The sequence below is a fragment of the Mirounga angustirostris genome, unplaced genomic scaffold (genome assembly GCF_029215605.1).
Source record: "Mirounga angustirostris isolate CCGP_5_RB_7025 unplaced genomic scaffold, mMirAng1.0.hap1 SCAF_5, whole genome shotgun sequence".
NCBI classification, from domain to species: domain Eukaryota; kingdom Metazoa; phylum Chordata; class Mammalia; order Carnivora; family Phocidae; genus Mirounga; species Mirounga angustirostris.
The window spans coordinates 116638994-116660618 of NW_026991713.1; the positions used below are offsets into that span (position 1 = coordinate 116638994).

At 37.7% G+C, this 21625-nt stretch overlaps 1 protein-coding gene across 1 annotated transcript in view; it reads left to right on the plus strand.

The window, feature by feature from the left end:
- ARHGAP21 (Rho GTPase activating protein 21) overlaps window positions 1–21625 on the plus strand; it is a 124718-nt gene that overhangs the window by 86685 nt on the left and 16408 nt on the right. The window contains 5 exon segments of the mRNA XM_054507337.2: window positions 6591–8484; window positions 14883–15050; window positions 15191–15293; window positions 18416–18452; window positions 20656–20781. Coding sequence (XP_054363312.1) covers window positions 6591–8484; window positions 14883–15050; window positions 15191–15293; window positions 18416–18452; window positions 20656–20781 — 2328 coding nt within the window.

The following is a 21625-nucleotide window of genomic DNA, read 5'->3' on the forward strand; positions in this document are numbered from 1 at the left end:
ATTGCTGAAAGTAAAAAGAAGGTAACATATATAAATTTCATTCAAGAAAATAATACTTTTCCTCAGTTGACATTGTAGTTTAGTAGAATAAGACAGCATGAGCAAAACTTTTCAAGTAACACATGAAAGCTGACCACTCGATCTAAGAAATGGCAGTAGCCACTGGAAGTTGTATTTTTTAAAATTCTTTTTAGCAAATAATTTTTGTGTTTTGTTTTTTAATTCGAGTACAACAGGAAACTCGTGGAATCTTTGTGGTTGGAATGGAAATGGTAGTCATGTTTTTCATTTGTAAGGCATTAGTTTGAATTTAATTCAACGTAAGTCCTAAGTAATCTTCTGTAAACATTTTTTTCACAGAAATATCACTAAAGCTGATCCTCATGATTCAGTGTATTCATGTAAAGTATAATTAACTGAAATCCATGGAGATCCACCTTGTGTTTTCAAAGCATGTGGATTTTATTTAGGAATGGCTTTTTAGTGCTAACAGATGACCCTTCTTAAGTACACAGTTGTTTTGGCATTGGGGCGTCTCAACAAGGAAGGTGCAGCTCTCTGGGGTGGTTTTCCTAGGCATAGAGAGCTAGTTGTAGAGTACCTGCCCTGGTAATTGAGCAGTTGCCATCACTGCCCGCTGTGTGGTGGAAGACCAGCGGCCCTGGAAACAATCATTGTCTCATTTCATGATCAGTGGGAAAGAAGGTTAATTCGTCTGTCGTGTTATAGTTTAGTTAAGATACATATGTTTAAAACAAAGGCAAAATACAAAGTGTTGCAAACACAGGAAAAAATCGGCTCACTCGAGTGGCATGAGCACACAGATCTTCAGAGTTCATTGGTAAAGGGTTCTAGTAAAATGTAACAAAATTTGCTTTTCAAACATGTTATTTGAATTACTTTAATCTTAAGAGATTACAAGCATATGCCCTTAATGATAAAAGAAAACCTCGCTTTTAAACCCAGCCTTCATTCATATTTGAATGCACTATAATTCATGAGACAATCAAAGGAGTGTATATAATTAATGCCTACTATGCATTGTTCCTAAAGGACATTAGGACCTGGCAACTTCTTTTCTGCATCAATGTTTTTAGCTGGGACATCTATGAGTGTCATTTTTTAAAGCTATTATAAAACACAAAGAGAATGTGGGAATTCCAAAACCATATGCAGAAATTCTTCGCTCTAGGGTTAAAATGTTCTGTAAGGGCCTTAAGTATTTATGTTGGTCTGTTACCCATAGTATATGCTTTTAAAGACATAGACTGTGAGGTTGAATATTCATTGTAAAGAAAAAGTAAACATGAACATTTTTACAGCCATTGTAAGAATTATTTACCCAAGTGGAGGCTTCTCGTAGTTTGTATGTGTTTAGTCTGGGCAATGGCGGGACCATGTGTCCATGGACTTTTCTTTTCCTGAGTGATGTATGCACCAAACTGTTCTAGAGGTGCTCAGCTCGTCCTTGAGAGGTGACATGGAGAATTTAATTTGGTTTAAAGTTTGACTCATGTAAGGATAAGTATATAATAATAAATTTCTAATTACAGATGATAGTGATAAAATATTGAAAAACAGGAAGTAAAATTAAGAATAATTCATTATGGTACTAAACTAGTGCTGGTAATAGTGCTCCTGTACTTGGCAGCTTCATTTGCTAAACCCACATATATTTTCTAGATTAACAATGTGAGTAGTGTGACATTCATTTTTAGTCATTTTTGACAGTATTTTATAACAGTATTTTAGACTCTGATATCTTAGACAGTTTCATGTTTTTAAGGTATTATTACAAAATAAAAAACACCTTCTGTTCCATTTTCAAAGAAACAGAATGGTTTCCTCACCCTTTCAAATGTTGGCTGTGCATGAATGAAATAACCACCATCTTGGGGCGCCTGGGTGGCTCAGGGGGTTAAGCGTCTGCCTTCGGCTCAGCTCATGATCTCAGGGTCCTGGGATCGTGTCCCATGTCAGGCTCCGTGCTCAGCGGGGAGTCTGCTTCTCCCTTTGCCCCTCTCCCCCCCCCCCATGCTCTCTCTCTCACTCTCTCTCTGTCTGAAATAAGTAAATAAAATCTTTAAAAAAAATAGCCACCACCCATCAAGTCACCCAAAGAGTGATGCTGACTAAAGAAAACCCTTCCTCGAATGGGCTCACGATAGAAGAAGATGTGGCCGTTCTTTTCAGTGGATGCATCACGGTATTTTGTTAAGCAACTGGCTCAATGGACTCAAAGTTGAATTTTCAGTTGATGAATTCTGAGAGCTGTAGAGATTGTTGGGTGTGTCTGGTGTTTGGCCAGGGCACTCTGCACCTACTTTGCTATTCTGTGTCAAACACAGCAAGACTAAACAGCTTTTCTAGGATGACAGGGAAGAAGGCAGTGGCACCTGGACTTGACCCGAGGCGGGTCTGAGACTAAAGCCTGTACTTTCAACTAGACCACAGTCCTTTATTGCCATCGGGCGCAGATGAGGAGTTAAGTGCCTTAGCCCAGTCACCCTGTTAGTGTCAGAGCTGTTGTTCTAACTCATCTCTGGACTCTTGAGTCCAGTGTTCTGCCACTCTGTGAATATGTTACATAAATTGGAAAATGTAATTTGATCAAAGTTTTTCTTTAGATTTATTAGAATTACTTTCAAAATAATTATTTAATATGTTCCATAATCAGTATAATATTGTATTTAAAATTAGGTAGCCATTTGTCGAGTGTGCATGAAGGTGATCCTGCCTAGAGTAGGGAAGCAAGAGTAGGAATTCTGGAGGGTTCTTTCATATTTTGTGAGTTTGCATTTACTTTGTTCTTTTTCAAAATCAATTTTTAAATAATTATAAGAACAGTTACATGCTTGATAGAAAAGTTACAAATAATTTAGAAAGCTATAAAGTAGGCATACCATCCCCTTTTCCCACACCCCTCTGTGTCATGTTTGGCATGTAATTTATTATACCGACAGACATGTAATTATTTTTTATTTTATCATAAGTAATGGTATTAAATTAATAGGTCATCCTGTTAAAGGTGAAATGGTAGGGAGGAATTTCAATCTTACCAACTTAGTTATTCTGCACGGTCTTTTTTGTGGGGTTTTTTGCTTGTTTTTACCCTTTATTAGACAATAATTATGTAATAATAATAGTATTATAATAGTAATAGGCATGGTAATAGTGATTTTGATGCAACTCTACTAAAACTAAACTGGAAGATTATTTTAGGATTAAGTTACTGTTAGATACTATACGTACAATCAAGATCCAGACTGTTAATATTAAATTTTATTTAATTTGCTCTTTACAATTTTAATTGCAAATGCAGAATTATTTTTTTTGTTTTTTAGAAAGAAAGTATGTGAGTGGGAGGGCAGGGGGGCAGAGGAGAGCATGAATCTTAAGCAGGCTCCACACCCAGCGGAGCCCCACCCGGGACTCCCATCTCACCATTCTGAGATGATGACCTGAGCCGAAATCAAGAGTCAGACTTATTTTTTTTTTAAAGATTTTATTTATTTTTAGAGAGAGAGAGTGAGCAAGAGCAGGGGGGAGGTACAGAGGGGGAGAGAGATTCTCAAGCAGACTCTGCGCTGAGTGCAAAGCCCAACTCGGGGCTCGATCTCACGACTCCAGACAAAACCAAGAGTTGGTCTCCCAACCGACTACACCACCCAGGTGCCCTGAGAATGAGGAATTTTTAAATAATTAGATAAACAAGCTTTTTTAGTGTTCATGAACTCTGAGAATATGTAAGGAAATTCAGTAATGCTCTTGAATGAATTCATGTTTTATTCATCTCAAGTATATCTGCTTACATTAGACAACAGTACTGTCTGCGTAGGATATTCTGTTTAGTCCGCTGTTAATGCATGGTCCATGTGTATGTATGTATGTGAGCACCCATTGGGCATAACTTTACTCAGAAGTGGGGCCCCATGAATATGGGCCATTTAGTATTTAGAGCTGTTACATAGGGATCTTAGAGATGCTTGAAGTATGTCAGATATTTTTTCAAGTTTTTCATAGTTCCTGTCATACATATACTTTTATTATCCCCAAATTTGAATAAAAGAGGTATCTCTAAATTATTAGTTCTAAAACAGTACTTCCCAGCAGAAATTTCTAGTTGTATTAAAACCCCTTCGAAAAAAATGGGTTCTATGGCCGAATAAACTTGTCATTTCCCTTTGAATCTTACAACCTACGTGAATGTAGTAGAGGTTTTGAGAAGTCAGGAAGCCTGCCAATCAGTTCTTCGCTACATCATTGAGCATAGAGAATGCTCTCTTCCTCCTCCCTTTTGGGCGATGCTTAATAAAACTGCACAAACACACTGTGGGAAATGCTGTACCAGAGTGTTCACTCATCCAGACACAATCTTCCTGCTGTGGAAAAGTCTTGGTGTGAATATAATCAGCATCAAAAAGATTGTTATGTCAGTGGCATGTAACCCAACATGTATATTTTGACTGACTGTATTCGTGCCGTAAAAATATTATGGCATGCATGTTTTCTTCTATCTACTCATTCAGCTTTTCCACCGCATTCTGGCTTCTGTTTTACAGTATTCAGTATAAGTTTTAAAGAATTCCTCTGGAAGTAACATTTTTATGTCCATTCAGTCATTTTCTTAAGCCAGTAACACAGGACAAAAGGTACAGGAAAAGATCTTAATTTTTGAGTGAAACATATTTAATCGAACAGTCATCCTTTCTCTCCAAATCATAGTGTAAAGACGGTTCCATTCAGCTGACAGCTTGTGGCTGTGCTCTGATTTACAGGGGAAGGAGAAGGTTGTACTATTTTAAATGCATAATAGAGCATTCGGTTCGTCATCTGGAAGCAGAACTGGAAGAAGCTCAGGGGAAATGAGAGACATCAATGTTGCTCTTGTGGAAGGGAAGCTTTGGGGCACATCATCAGACAGCAGTGCAGAGTGAAAAAAATAGCCATTAGGAAAGCCTGTCACCAGATGTATTTTGCTTTCAGAAATGGTAGACAGCCCAAATAAGAACCAAATAAAAGCCCGAGAAAAAGATGCTCAGAAGGATACTGAAGTTATTCTTTATGCTCCACTGCCCTTTATTTCTCTTGGTACCTTCCAGAGAAATCAGTATAGATGTATTTTTAGCTTGCTGTTTCCAGCATCAATATGACAACATGATTCTGTCTTTATATCAGTAAGCAGCTTCTACTATGTTTTCCTATTTTCTGCTAGCTACAGTTTACAAAGGATGTCACAGCTCTGGTAAGAAATGCACAGAAGCCATTTCCTTGCTTTTTAAGTTCTGTTCTATAGAGATTTGTAATAAGCCAACCTATTAAAACTGTAAGTTTGCTTAGAGAAACCCCTCCATAACGTGATGTTAATCTTACTAATTTGCAGACTGTGTTTGTGATACCTGATTTTCTTTATTTTTTGTTCTCATGTTTGGTTTCTTTTGAATCCTGTGCATAACTGGTGTTAAAACATAACATCTACCTGTATGTGGATTCTATTTATTTATTTATTTATTTTTAAAGTATCTCACCCCCTCTTTCCCTGGTACTTTGCTGATATGTTTGTGGCTGCACTTGAGCTTTGCAGGCTGTCTAATGCAAAGATAGGATATGATGATAGATGTGAATTAAGCTTGTTTTGATTAGGGGAGGATATGTAACATGATACCACACCTCACTATCTCAGATGCTGACATTGTCCTCAGTTACTATCAATTAGTTCTGTTTTATTGCGTCTCTGTCTTTAATTTCAGTTATTTTGAAGTTTTGAAATACATTGCTAGATAGTTTCATAAATAATGGATAAAAAAGAATTTGAGCTGCATGCCTGCCTGTTAGTTATAGAGAAATGTCTCCTCCCAATAAGTAAAAGAGACCAAATAAATTTGTGCAATGTAATTTTGCATTAGCTTAAAAAAAAAATAAAAATTATATACAGCAAGATGAATTACTTTTTTTCATATTTTCATGCCTTTAATTTTCATGCTCAATTTAAACATGCATGTTTTCTCTTATTTTTAAATATTAAAATATTTAGCATGGCTTAGGACTTAATTTATCAAAATGGCTTAGTTTTAAGGACTCAGTAATCATTAATTGACAAGATACTGCTCAATATGTCACATTTAATTTATGCCAGCAGTAGCGCTTGCAGTAAAAATGTATTTGGTTAAGATTTTTAATATCTTCACCTTCACTCTGGCAGAAGATCAAAATGTTCTTTTGCTGGGATTTATCAGGCAGCCATTTAACCTGTCAAATGCTGAAAGATCATAAAACTTGAATGGGGAAGGTTTAGAAGCGTCAAGGCTATCTCTAATTGGCTGGGGGGAAAACTGGTGTGTTTCAATCCTTTGAGAAAACAGGCAGTTGTAATTTATTTCTGTTGCAAATTCTACAGTGTATTTGATTTCTGAAAGACTAGCCCTTTTCTAAACGTGTGGAGCATCCTTATGTTGTGTTTGCATGCTTGTTTTAGCGAATGTCATTTAGGAATCAGGTAGGGCACAGTAAAAAAACAGCAGTCCATTGCAAGAATGGAAATTGTTCTTCTTATGACTCTCAAATGACACTTTTTTCTCCTTTCCACGTAGGCGTATTCTCAAGATGCCTATCTGAAAGGCAACGAAGCCTACAGTGGTAATGCCCGCAATATCCCCGAACCTCCACCAGTTTGCTACCCCTGGCTGCCATCTGCCCCTTCAGCCATGGCACAGCCAGTTGAAATATCTCCTCCAGATTCATCATCGAACAAACAGCAGACCAGTACCCCAGTCCTGACGCAACCGGGCAGGGCCTATAGAATGGAAATCCAAGTGCCTCCGTCACCAACAGATGTTGCAAAGTCCAACACGGCAGTGTGTGTTTGCAATGAAAGTGTAAGGACTGTCATTGTACCTTCTGAGAAGGTTGTAGATTTGTTAACTAATAGAAACAACCATACAGTTCCTTCACATAGAACCGAAGAGGTGAGGTATGGCATCAACGAGCAGACCTCTTTGAAAACAGTGTCAAGAGCCACACCACCGTCATCCTCGATTCCCGCTGCCCATCTAATTCATCAGACTGCAGGCTCCAGGTCATTGGAACCTTCGGGAATTTTACTTAAATCTGGCAATTACAGTGGACATTCGGAGGGAATCTCAAGCAGTAGACCGCAGGCTGTGGATTCGCCTTCCGTATCTGTTAATCACTATTCTCCGAATTCCCATCAGCACATAGACTGGAAAAACTATAAAACTTACAAAGAGTATATTGATAACAGACGATTGCACATAGGTTGTCGGACAATTCAAGAAAGACTAGATAGTTTAAGAGCAGCATCTCAGAGCACAACAGATTATAACCAGGTGGTACCAAACCGCACTACTTTGCAGGTACGACGTCGAAGCACCTCTCACGATCGAGTGCCCCAGTCTGTTCAGATCCGGCAGCGCAGTGTGTCCCAGGAGAGACTGGAGGATTCTGTGTTAATGAAGTATTGTCCACGAAGTGCATCTCAAGGAGCACTGACCTCTCCACCTGTTAGTTTTAGCAATCATAGAACTCGTTCCTGGGATTATATCGAGGGACAGGGTGAAACCTTAGAAAACGTCAGTTCTGAGAGTCAAATACCCGATTCAAATGGAGAACGAAAGCAGACCTACAAGTGGAGTGGGTTTACTGAACAGGATGATAGACGAGGGATATATGAAAGACCTAGGCAGCAAGAAATTCACAAGTCTTTTCGAGGTTCAAATTTTACCGTGGCTCCAAGCGTTAATTCCGATAATAGGCGAGTGCCTGGCAGAGGAGCGGGATCTGTGTCTCAGTTTAAAAAAGTGCCACCAGATCTAAAAACACTGCAGTCCAGCAGAAACTTTCCAACCACTTGTGGAATGTCACTGCCTCGAGGTGTTTCGCAGGACAGGTCACCTCTTGCGAAAGTCCGAAGTAATTCTCTGAAAGCGCCTTCTGCACATGTCACAAAACCATCATTTAGCCAGAACTCATTTGTTTCTGTCAAAGACCAAAGACCAGTAAATCATTTGCATCAAAACAGCCTGTTGAATCAGCAGACATGGCTAAGAACCGAAAGTGCCCCTGATCACCAGGTGGAGACTGGGAAACCCCCCTCTTTATCTGGAGCTCCTGTCAAGCCTGGCCCTCAGACGACTGACAGCTCTGGCGCTTCGGATTTAGAATTATCCGTCACTCAGAGAAATCACGACTTAAATCTACGAGAGGCTGAAATTCAGGAGTCAGATACTTTAGATAATAGAGAAACTGTCGTCCTAAGAGAAAAACCTCCATCCGGTCGCCAGACACCACAGCCTTTAAGGCATCAGTCTTACATCTTGGCCGTAAATGACCAGGAGACCGGATCAGACACCACCTGCTGGCTGCCCAATGATGCGCGCCGAGAGGTCCATATAAAACGGATGGAGGAAAGGAAGGCCTCAAGTACCAGTCCACCTGGGGATTCCTTGGCATCCATCCCCTTTATAGGTGAGCTCATGTGTCGTCAGTGGCTACTGTGTCAAATATGTTACAAATCTTTCCAGTAAGGTATTATTTTTAGTGGCAACAGGCACAAAAATTTTACACTGATCTTAAAACATTTGTCCTCAATTTCCTGAACTGGGCTAAAGCCAGAGCTGTCAGCTTTTACCCTCAAAGATTATTTCAAGTGACAGTTTTCCTTTTTTATTTTAATGTTAGGTACTCAGTGCCTTTCTTTTCTTTTCCTTTTCCTTTTTTTTTTTTGGATGAAACAAATTTCCACTGTGTGGGGCCAAGGGACCCAGCAAACCAAATGGTACCTAGTTGATGATCCATCTGAATCAAAAGCCAAGTCGAACAGTTTTAATAATTAGTAATCAGCCTTTTATTTAAACAGTGCTTTTGACTTTATTATTTCCTGTTTCTTTGGGCTGAATGAATAGACCTCTTCGTTGTCAAGTTTTACTTTGTCTTAGAGTAAATCTTGGGATAGAGTTGGAAAAATCACTCAAATTACAAGCTTATGGCCCAGTGCAGAACAGCTGGTATGTTTCCTGAGGCCTGAGACTGCTCCCACACAACCCAGGTGTATTCTCCACAACCGGCCAGTGTGGTGGTTTAAAAATGGGAATCAGATCATGCCGCTCCTCTGACCAGACCCTCTGTTTACTTTCCCTGTTACCCAGAATAGAATCCCAAATCCTGCCATGGCCTGCGGGGCCCTCCATGAACTTGCCGCCCCCCCCCCAACCCCACTGCACCTCTCTGAGCCCGTCTCCTGTCTTCCTTGTTTGTGCATCCCGTCTTCAGCCCATCTTTAGCCGCCCTGGCCTGCTTGCACCTGCGGAGCCTGCCAAGCATGCTTCGGGGCCCTGGTACTGCCGGTTCCCAGCCCCAGAACACATTCTGCAGAGAGTCACAAGACTCTCCCTCGTGCCATTTGGGTCTGTGCTCAAGTATTGCCTTATCAAGGTGGCCTTTCCTCACCAGCCTATCTGCAGTAGGTACCCCACACACATGCATGGCACCTGACATTCTCTGTCCCCTTCAGCCACTTTATTTCTCTTCGTATCACTTGTTTCCGCTCGACGTGTTTTATATTTTTTATTACACGTTTCTCTGCAGAGCTAAAATATAAGTTGCACGAGAGCCAGGCTTTTAGATCTTTTGTCCACTTCGATAACCTTAATACCTAGAACACTGCCTGGCACTCAGTAAATATTGTTTGAAATGATAGGCTAATGATAATTTTTGAGATGATGGTTAAGTGTATAGCAAAATCAAAAGAAGAGTTCTCATCATAGTTACTATGCAGCTCCAACACATAATCCACTAACAGGATTATTGTATGTGTCCTTAGTTTTGCCTTTATTTAATAATGAGAAGTTTAAGCTGTAGAGGGGTTAAATAACTTCCCTAAAGTGACACAGTTAATAAACAGTAGAGACTGACACTTGGCCCGCTGATTCAGCCTCCTCACGGAGCACAGCTCCGGAGGGCACCATGAATATAGATGCACTGTGAAGATCGCCCCCCGGAGTTGTGGGATGCAGGGGCCTTCTTTTGAGGCCAAGGCCATACTCATCCTCACCCCATTACCCCATGAGTTCATGCAGGATTCTCCATAATTTTATAGTATAGTGTGCTTCTCTTCGAGCAACATTTCAAGGTTTTTCTTTCCTAGAGAAATTTTCTAAATCTACTGAGCTCTTGGACTGTCAGGCAACACTATCAGAGTCAGCTTTTGAGAAAGTTCTATGTAACTTATGTTTTTTATAAATATGATGTATTCAAGTTGTAAACATTTGTGGGGAATCTCAACCTAAATTGTACTCATATTTATATCCATACCCTTAAATCCAAGCTCAGAGAGTAGAACTTTGCCATAAATGGAATCTTATACATCATCTAGATATTTTATAGAAAGTAACTGAGGACTAATGATTGTTCTATGGTTTTTTTAAACATAAAAGTCCCTACAACCTGTGACTGTATTTGATAAGCCTATGAGATCTTGCCAGAATAATGGCATCATATTTTCTTCCTGCTTAATAAGAACAATATAATCAGATTATATTGGAGTAATAAAAAAATGTGCTAACTATATCTGTTAATATTTCTTCCTAGTTATCTATCTATTCTTTGAATAGATCAATAAGTTGATCATTACTAAAGAGAGAACATTAGCTAAAGTATAAAATAAAAATGTATCTAATTCTGTATCCATATAGATTTAGAGAAATGATGAAACTATTTGTTTATTCACTAAAAATAAAAACGCTCACTTCCTAGTTCTGATCAGATTCTACGTTAAGTACTTCTCAGGACAATTTCGTATATACCTCCTAAAACCTTAATATAATTACTGTGGTATGTCAGTTATACCATAACCAGTGGAATAGGGCAGGATAAAAAACTGAAATACAAACACAGAATTTTTTCACTCTGTTTCCATATGTAAATATTGTCCATTGATGTAAGCATTCTTAAAAGTTTCTAGGCCCTCAGGTGGAATAATGCCATGCCTCCTGAGTTATTACAGCATTTTAATGGCTCTTATAAAATTGTATGCCATTTGAAGTAAAGGCATAGGAAAGAATTTTAGTATACTTGCCTTTTTACTCTGAAAAGCTTTTAGCTCTTTGATTAACTAAAATCCTTTACTCTAACCTTGAAGTCCAAAAAATACTTAATTAGACACTGTGTTGTTGAATATGTAAACAACCAGTCAATAGAAGAACTTTTAGATTTCATTAAGTTCCACAATTTAATCAATATTGAAATCCTTTTATTATTGAGCTTCAAAGTGTTCTCTGACCCGTAGGTGTTTCTCTTTCCAGTCTATTTTTTAAATTTTGTATATATATGAAATTTAATTATACATATAACATATATATATAAAAGTGGGATAGACATCAGCATTGAAATGGAGTAAAAGAGACTATTTGCAATGTTTCCCAGTGTATTTTCTAGGAACATTAATTCCATTTGATTAAGGAGAAAAAAAAATCAGTGATCAAATAAATTGAGAAATGCTGGGTTTAAATAAATAAGTTTTGTTTGACTTTACCATGGGACTCTTATAATTATTAACATGCTACTAGATGTTTTGTAGGTATATTTTCTTTTTCTTTTTTTTAATTTAAATTTTTAAAAAAATTTTATTATGTTAATCACCATACATTACATCATTAGTTTTTGATGTAGTGTTCCATGATTCATTGTTTGCATATAACACCCAGTGCTCCATGCAGAACGTGCCCTCTTTAATACCCATCCCAGGCTAACCCATCCTCCCACCCCCCTCTCCTCTAGAACCCTCAGTTTGTTTCTCAGAGTCCATAGTCTCTCATGGTTCATCTCCCCCTCCGATTTCCCCGCCTTCATTTTTCCCTTCCTACTATCTTTTTTTTTTTTTTAACATATAATGTATTATTTGTTTCAGAGGTACAGGTCTGTGATTCATCAGTCTTACACAATTCACAGCACTCACCATAGCACATACCCTCCCCAATGCCTATCGCCCAGCCACCTCATCCCTCCCACCCCCCACCGCTCCAGCAACCCTCAGTTTGTTTCCTGAGATTAAGAATACCTCATATTAGTGAGATCATATGATACATGTCTTTCTCTGATTGACTCCTCAGAAGTATTTGACCATGAATCCTTTTATTTAGAGGATCTCTGTTAAATATATCATAAAACACACTTCAGAGAATATACTTATGCTATCACATGGAACATTTAAATTAAAGGGAAAGAAATAAGGTTGCTTTTGTATTATCACATTCCAGAATCTTATATTCCGTGATTTTAATAATTATTTTTTTGTCATTTGAAAACATTCTAGATTAAGCAGAAAAAAAAAAGAATTAAGTACTTGGCTTTATTCCCAAAACACCAGAGAATGGAGCCAATTCATTTGTTTAGTTATTTATAATACAGAGCAAATGGTATGTCTTACAATTTTCCAGCATTTTGTTACACATTTAATGTCTCATATTTCTTTTGGTTCACAAAGATTAGAGAAATGAAGAAAATAAACCATTTTACTTGTTTTTAAATTAGAAATATCAGTCATTGACAGTATTTTGTTTACCCCCCACAGGCAGTTTATAAAGCGTCATAGTAAGTACTGAAAATAAGTTTTTACTTCTTTTACGAGTAAACACAAAACACAAAATGAGTAATTGGTAATTTTCATCTGGCAGAGTATTTTAAGTTTGATTATTAAAAATACAGAAATTCGTTGAAAATCTGACGGCACACTGGTTTTCTCTTTGGACAACCAGATAGTACACATTTTCTTACGGTGGAAAATGAGATAAGCCTGAATTACTCTTGTTTGTACATAATCTACATATTGGTAATAATGAAAGCATATGTTAAAATTAGGGTTTTAAAATTCCTACTAATATTACAACAACAATGGTATTTTTAAGACAATAGAAAAGTTCTCACATTTTTATAGGGAATGAAGAATTGGTTTTATTAAAGTATGTACATAAATGTGAGGTAGTGTAATTCTTTGTATTTTAAAAGTATAGCTTTTCCTTGTCTCTCTTTAACATAGTAGTAAATATATTTATCCTAAAGAGTGCAACAGGACTGAAGTGTGTGAACACAGGGTACTAGCCTCCCGCCCAGGCCTCTCCATTCACCCTTGCTCACTGGAGCAGGTGGGTGTCTATCTCAGCCCTTTTCGCACACATATGCTTAAAGCAGAGATTATTTCAACCCAGTGTAATACAGAAATTTCCTCCAAAATGTAGTAAGTCAAAAGAGATTGAATGCATACCTCTAGGAAGTCCAGAGTCATAAGAAAAAATTGCCTTTGAAATTTTATTTAATACTTAATCCATGAACATTTTGAATTTCACTCCATGATATTTAATTTAATTTTATTTTCTATTAATATATTTTATTTAACCCAATCCATATCCAAATATTATCATTTCAGTGTTCAGTATTTTAAAATATTGAGATATCTCTTCTTGTTCTTTTTATCATGTTGAATCCTCAAAATAGGATATGCATTTTACACTTAAATAACACATCCTATTTCAGACTAGACACATTTCAGATACTCAGTACTAATATGTGGCTAGTCATTATCAATTTGAACAGCACTGTTCTGGGACATTAATGTCATTTATTTAGACTAACACAGTTCATGATATTTAATTTTAAATAAATAAATGTAGAAATGTTCAAATTACGTTGCAAGGCCTAAAATTGTCTTGAAAGATTTCTCTCACGGCATCTCCTAGGCACTATTTGACACAAGTATTACCCACCACTGTTGGGAATGTTTTCTCTACGGAAATTTCTTCCTGCTGTTAATACTCTCAGTACTACATACGCCAGATGATTTCTAAAGAATACAGTATTTTCCCATTCATAACCGTGCATCTGGATTCATAACAGATTGGTGGCCCAAGCAGACCCCAGAAGACCCAACTTACTCATGTATCATTTGAAAAAGTTGGTTAATTTACTTTATAGGATTTCTTAGGAATTAAATGAAAAATATATTTAAAGTATTTAGAACAGTGCTGATACCTACTAAGCTCTGTACATATGTTAGCTAGTGTTATTACGTATGCATGCATATGGCATTTCTGCTCTTGACAGATTGTGACAGACTTTTGAGAAGTTTCTCAACAGTCTTCTCAAACAGAAGTTTGAGAAATTCGTAACATCTAAAACGTCTGTATTTCTACAGGGGTACCAGGGCATCTGCTCAAGGGGGCAAGTGGGGATTTCTCCTCTGGGCGAGGGCTGACATTTGCTTGGGGAAGAGGGCACATATTCCAAACTACCAGTGGTTGTCTCAGTCCATTTGGGCCACTGAATACCGCAGACCAGGTGGCTTAAACAATAGCCATTTATTTCTCCCAGTCACCTTGCTTAGCTTCCTGAAATGAAGACATTTACAATTGGGAAAGTAATTCTTTTAGGGTGATTATTGTTCTGCTTTTATAGGTTTAGGTTCTGAATACCTGTAACTTTGGTATCTTGATTATCTGTTAGTGAAGTTATTAATTGTTGGTAGAAGAAGCAATTTATTTAATCTCTTGGACCACATTCTCAGAATTATTTGGAATTTACTAGAGTAATAACTGTATAAGATTTTTAACAGACAAGTATGTTATTTATTGGTGCTTTAGTGGCTAAGTGTTAAAATCTCTATCTTTTTCTTAAACAATGAATATTGATTATTAATAATTAGGTCATTTAGCATTCTGATTTGTTTTTCTTTTTCTTTTTCTTATTTTTTTTTTTAAGTAAGCTATAAGCCCAGTGTGGGGCTTGAACTCACGACCCCGAGATCAAGAGTCACGTGCTCCACCAAGTGAGCCACCAGGCGCACCACCAATATTTATTTTCATTTTATTTTCTAGATGAACCAACGAGCCCCAGCATTGATCATGACCTTGCACACATCCCCGCTTCTGCTGTCATCTCAGCCTCCACCCCCCAGGCACCCCAGGCACCTTCCATTGCAATGGTCCCACCCAGCCTCACCACGTCGGCTCCTTTAATTCGCCGCCAGCTCTCCCATGACCAGGGTACGTTTCAGTGAGTGGCTGTGCAAACCATCTCTCTCTCAGTTTTCCACTTAGAACGCTGTGACACACTGGGATCTCCTTCCTATGAAAACGATCTGGAAGCCACTTGCAAAAGTCTACATGTTGGCTTTTAATTACAGAATCTGTCGGACCTCCCAGCCTGGATGCCCAGCCCAGCTCAAAGACCGAAAGATCAAAATCCTATGATGAGGGTCTCGATGATTACCGGGAAGATGGAAAATTGTAAGTCTCGAGCATATCATTTTATTTATTTATTTATTTATTTATTTATTTATTTATTTATTTCTTTATTTATTTTTAAAGATTTTATTTATTTATTTGACAGAGAGAGACACAGCGAGAGAGGGAACACAAGCAGGGGGAGTGGGAGAGGGAGAAGCAGGCTTCTCCCCGAGCAGGGAGCCCGATGCGGGGCTCGATCCCAGCACCCTGGCATCATGACCTGAGCCGAAGGCAGACACTTAACGACTGAGTCACCCCGGCGCCGCTCGAGCATATCACTTTAAATATTGGGTGCTCAGCATGACTTTGACATATAAATACTGAATTTTAATGATTTCTTTTATACTTTTAACTTTATGTTAGAAATGCAAATAAAAAATAAAGTTGTTATTCCATAATATATTCAGGTGAATTTTTAAAATTAATATTTAAAAATCAGTAAACATAATGCAAAAAATATTTGTATTAAACAGTGACTGCTACTGGAGGCTTCTGGTCACCCAGGTCTCTTCTCAAACATAACTATGTTACTGTTTTCTAGCTATTCTCTGCATAAAATCACATGTACACGTTTACGTAGGCTTATATGTGGGTGTACATATTCTAATTATTTTTATAAACAAATGATAGATGCTGTGCACACTGATCATGGAGATCATCCACTGTGTGTATTCCTGGCTCAGCTTTTTCATGCTTGTTTCATTTTCCGCTGAATAGTTTACCAAAATATATCTGTCATTCCATAGTCTATAAGTAGACATTTAGGTTGATTGAATCTTAGGCACTGCAAACAATACTTCAGTGACTATATTTGTATGTAGTCCATTTAGTATATGAATGAGTATGGTTGGAAAAAGATTGTTACATCAAGGGGGTGTGTATTTTTTATATTAATACACATTGTCAGGCACTCTCCATAAAGCTTATACCAAATCACGTTCCCACCAACAGTGCACAGAAGTCTCTGCCCCTCACCGGTCCAGCATGTTATTTAACATTTGACTTTTTGTAAAGCTAATGGTATCACATTGTGGGGATTTTCTTTTTTTTTGAAAATTTCTTATTAATTGAATATCGTTTCATATATATTTAAGAGATATTTATAGTTTCCTGTGAACTGCTTATTCATATCTTCTGCCCATCTCCCTACTGCTCTTCCTTACTGACTTCTGGGGGCTCTTTATATAAAGGAAACTAGTTCTTTTCTGAGATAAGTGTTGCAAGTCTTTTCCCAATTCAGTTTAAACTGTGCAAAAATGTTAAACTTCTTCTTTGCAGGTAAATTTAGGATATTTTTTTAAACGGCCTCAGATTTGGAGTCATATTGAAAAAGCCTTTCCTCCAGAATTACAACAAAAGTCTTCTGTGTTTCCCTCTCAATGTTATGTTTTTCTTTGTCTTTTGTGTGTGTGTGTGTTTACAACTTTGATTCATCTGGAGTTTATTTTATTCCAATTAGTGAGATAAAGGGCCAGCTTTGTATTTTCCAATGTCTCTCAGTTGTCCCCAAAGCATCTATTGAATGTTATCTTTTTCCCACTGATATTTCATCTTTATTATATACTAAATTATTAAATATATTTAGTTTTATTTTTAGCCTCCATTCTGTTCAGTTGATTTATCTGTCTACTCACATACACCAGATTCTGTTCATTGTAGTGGTTTTATAATGTTTTTATTATCGATGGGACCATTCTCTCATTACTTTATGTTTTTTCTAAATTCTCTTGGCTATTTCTCTTTATTTTACTACTTGAACTTTTTAAAGTCAATTTTCTCGTTCTTAAATTTTTATGGCTAGTGTTAGTGATGCAGTGTTTTAATTTATACAATTAAGGAACATTGCCATTTTATGATTTTGAAACTTCAGAGAACAATTTGTCTTTTTTTATCAGTATTTTGGTATAGATTCTCTGAAGCTTCCATTCAATGATTATTTATATTCCAATAATAGCAGTTCTTCCTGGACCAGCTACATGGGGGAAGTGTGTGTGGGGTGTGTCCACGGCAGTGGTCCAGACTAGCAGGAATTGTTCTGATGATGCAGAGTTGAATTTGTGAGCTCTTTTAGCCTTTACTTCTTCCTCACTAAAAAGATACCATAACTGCCGCATTTCAGAGTCTCCTTCACCCTGCACCAACTGCACATGCTTCTTGCAAAGATGACAGGACTGTGTGTTTCCTCCTTCGTTTTCATACTCCCTGATAGACGTGGTGGTGAGTGAGGCTCCTGTCACCAGCTCCAGCACCCTGTTTCCCACTGCTCCAAAAGGGGAAGGTTTTGATCTTCAGAGGGCAGTGCACTGCAGTTTTGTCTAGAGATATGCAACCAGTGGTGTCCCCTCTTTCTGTATCCATCCTTTCCTTCACCGCATTTAACCACCCATCTTCATGTACATGCACCCATTGCTGGTCAGAATTACAGGTGTCTCCTGATAGTGCTGGAGATGGAGTTTGCATATCTGTTTCTGGCTATCTTCTTTGGGGTGGTTTGAAAAGGGAGGGCAGTGCCATCTTCAGTCTCATCTTGCAATCCTAAATTCCTTAAACTGAATTTTTAATTAAAAAAATAAATCTTTGTCCCCTACAGTTAAATTGTTTTGAAGAGTTAAAGCGAACCTATCTTCAGAAGCCCTAAGCCTTTTCAGTGGCAGCAGCTGGTCTCATACCAAAGCATCCCGAATGTGGTTGGCAGGAGGAGTGGTGGGCCCGGACTGGCCCTCACTACGCTCTCCCTACAGCATTATCCATCGTTATTAACATTGTGGGAGCCCTTTAATAGAGCATTGCAACTATGGCTAACTAATAATTTATTCTAAAGCTCCATGTTTAGCCTGAGTAGTTTTTTCTTTCATCTAAAAGGAAGGATAAAATCTCACACTTCGTGCAGAGAGTTTAAATTTACCAGATCCACTAAGGAAGCTTCGATCGTGGAATCAAAACTTTAAGTACTTATACAGTTAGCTGCTTTTCTCATTTGCATGGCACAGTGAACATTTAACATGGTAATGGTGAAATGTCAGCTTATCATTGACAGGTTACTTGTAATGTTCAAATTGTTTTTACTCCTTTAAGGTGTGCTATACACTTATTGCAAATATTTACCTACTTCTTTCCAACAGGTCCTTCAAGCATGTCTCTAGCCTGAAAGGAATCAAGGTTGGTATTCAATATTTTTTAAGTATCAGCAAATGATAAATGTTTCTATTTACCTTAGATTATTACTTTGGCTCATTATAGGGAATTATTTCTATTATTGTATATTCTGTCAGTTTTTAGGTGCATTTGGAAAATAGTGTTCTTTTCTAATTTCTAAACATATTCATCAAGTATATAATACTTAACACACACTAATGCTGATTTTTCTCACTTCATCAGTCTATGGCCAAAAATCTGACTACCCAGCAATCCTGTATTTGTTGTATGCTTGTTTTCTCTCCTCAAAATTATTATTTCAGGCCTCCCCTCCACCTTTCTCCATGCAGTCCACCCCTGTCCTCTCCCATCGAGTCCTCCCTCATACTTCATTGAAAACATACACCAAAGGCTGTTAGACAGGAATTTCCTTGTTTTACATTCTCCAAAAATGTCAGCCATCTTCATTTGTGCCCACAGTTTCTGCCCTCCTTACTCTTAGCATAAGTGTCTGTACTTGGAACATGGTCCTGTAAAAAGCCTACATCCACATTTCTTTGATTCTGTCACTTCACTTTTTCAAGACCCCTCTCCCCTCTGCAAAATCGCTCTTGCCAGCGGCTCATTCACCATCCCAGAAGCACATTCCACTATGTACTATCTGTTTTTTAAAAACCTCTCTTGAATCTACATCCCCCTCTATTTCCTACGCCTGTTTTCTCTTCCACTTTTCACAGCAAAACTCCTTGAAAAAATTGTCTATAGTGTCCACTTCCTCACATCCCGTCTTTCTCAACCCACACACACCAGAATGACACTGCTCACACCAAGGTGACCAGAGACGTTCAGGTTCCAAAACTAATGGTTATCTTCGATTTTTCACTTCTTTGACCTTTCAGTAGTCTCCAACACAATTTCCCGTTCCCTTCCTAAAACATTTTCTTCTGCTGGTTTCCATTTCTGCCTCTGCCTAATATTTAAAATGGTGGAATGTCTATAACTGGTTCTGACCCTCTTTCTTCTCTATCTACCCTCATTGCCAGCATGATCTTAACCAGGGGTCTCCCAACGTTTACACTGCTAGCATTGGCCTCTTCCCCATGCTGCAGCTCATGTAGGCTGATGTCTTTATGTGGGTGTTTAATAAGCAATCACAGTAATGGCCAAAGAGATCTGGATTGCCCCCAGACATCTTTGTCCACCAGTTTTCCCCATCTCACTAAATTCACTTCACCCAGGTGTTCAAGCCCCAGATCTGGGCATTAGCCTTGTGGCTTCTTTCCACCCCCTCCTCCGTCATATCAAGTATTATCCACCCAGGCGCTCGCGGAGTGACCTTTGAACTGGGATCAGATAATGTTACTCCTCTGATTCATCACCTAATCGCATCCCATCACGCTTCCTACTGTGTCCTGAAAGACCCTAAACAATCTATTCATTAGCTGTTTCTCTCACACTGAACAGTGAACATTTAAAATGATAATGGGTAAGGGGCACCTGGGTGGCTCAGTTGGTTAAGCATCTGACTTCGGCTCAGGTCATGAGCTCAGGGTCCTGGGATTGAGCTCCCTGATCAGTGGGGAGTCTGCTTCTCCCTCTCCCCCTGTCTCCGCCCCCCCCGCCCCCCCCCCCGCTCATGCTCTCTCCCTCTCAAATAAAATCTTTAAAAAAATGAATAAAATAAAATGATAATGGTAAACATACTTAATTCATTAGCTATACATTCTCCCTGAACTTTTCTTTTTCCTGACCTTTCACAGATGGCCCCTTTTAAAATTTTTCCTCCACATTTCATCTTAAATATTCTTCCACAGCACCCCCAACTTCTAGCCACGACTCAGTCATTTGTTAACTGCATCTCCTTGTTCCTTTCCCAAATGGTACTAATCACAGTCTGATCATTTTCTTGTCTTTTTTATTCCGATTTGTCTTTTCTCACTAAAATATGAGCTCTTGAGAGCAGAAAATTATACTATTTCTGTTATTTTTTAATGATTAAAAATTCCGGGAGACAACTTTTAAAAAATGATGGTAGTCAACTCACTTTAAAAAAAAAAAATAAGACCAGAAATTTTTCTACTGTAATTGATAAAGGTAGTATTTTTTCGAAAATAACCCTTCATTTGAAACATTAAAGGTGTTTTTTTCAGCAAAGCAATTTCAATGTGCAAATGTTGATAAAGGAAAAAGCTGGTGTTTTACTATATTTTCTTGGTCTTTTCTGTAGATCACAGACAGCCAGAAGTCGTCAGAAGACTCTGGGTCCAGGAAAGATTCTTCCTCAGAGGTTTTCAGCGATGCTGCCAAGGAAGGGTGGCTCCATTTCCGACCACTTATCACTGACAAGGGCAAGGTAGTGCGTTTTCTCAGCTGCTGCGGGTGTATGAAATGCAGCCCCACAAAATAGCACATACAGTCTGTACAGATAAAATGGCATATTACCCAGAAGAGAGAACGGAAAATATCACTTCTAAATAGCTTTTTCTACACAAAGGAAAAATTATTTTTTTAAAAAATTGTAATCTCTGATATAATTTTATATTTTTTAGTCCTGTGTATTCAACTGTAAATGGAATATACAGTCTTATATTTTACCAACAAAAAAGAGAAATCAAGGTATTTAAGAAGGAACTCAGCTGTTTTTCTTAAATAGTTTCTTAGCCATAGATTTTCACAGAGTCTTCCTTTAGGAGTGACAGTTCTTCATATTAATAATTTAAAATTTTTAATTTAGCTTTTCCCAGTTTTTTCATTTAAATTGCCTTTATAATTTCCTCCTTTCACTTTATTTTATAAATACTGGGTTATATAAATGAGTATCACAATATTTATATGCTTCATTAAGTAGATTTCAATACAATAAAAACTTTGCCATAAAATTTCTTAAAATATTTGGGCAGATTATTTATAAAAAAATTTTAATACTGTCAAAAGAGTTTAATTTTTAAGAAAACCCACCTTGGATATGGATATTGTTGCTTGACCATATAAAGTTGATCAATTTTGTTAGTTTCATTCATTACTCGTACCTTTTTTTGGGATCTCCTTATGTAGTTGTTTGTCATTTGCATGATCTGGGACTTGTCTTAAGCCTTACTCTCACTCAGAAGATTTTTTGGACAGATTTTGTTCTTATTTTCTATTCTCTTAGCATTTTTATGTATTTTATAAATTTTGCTACTCTTCTTTTACCTTAC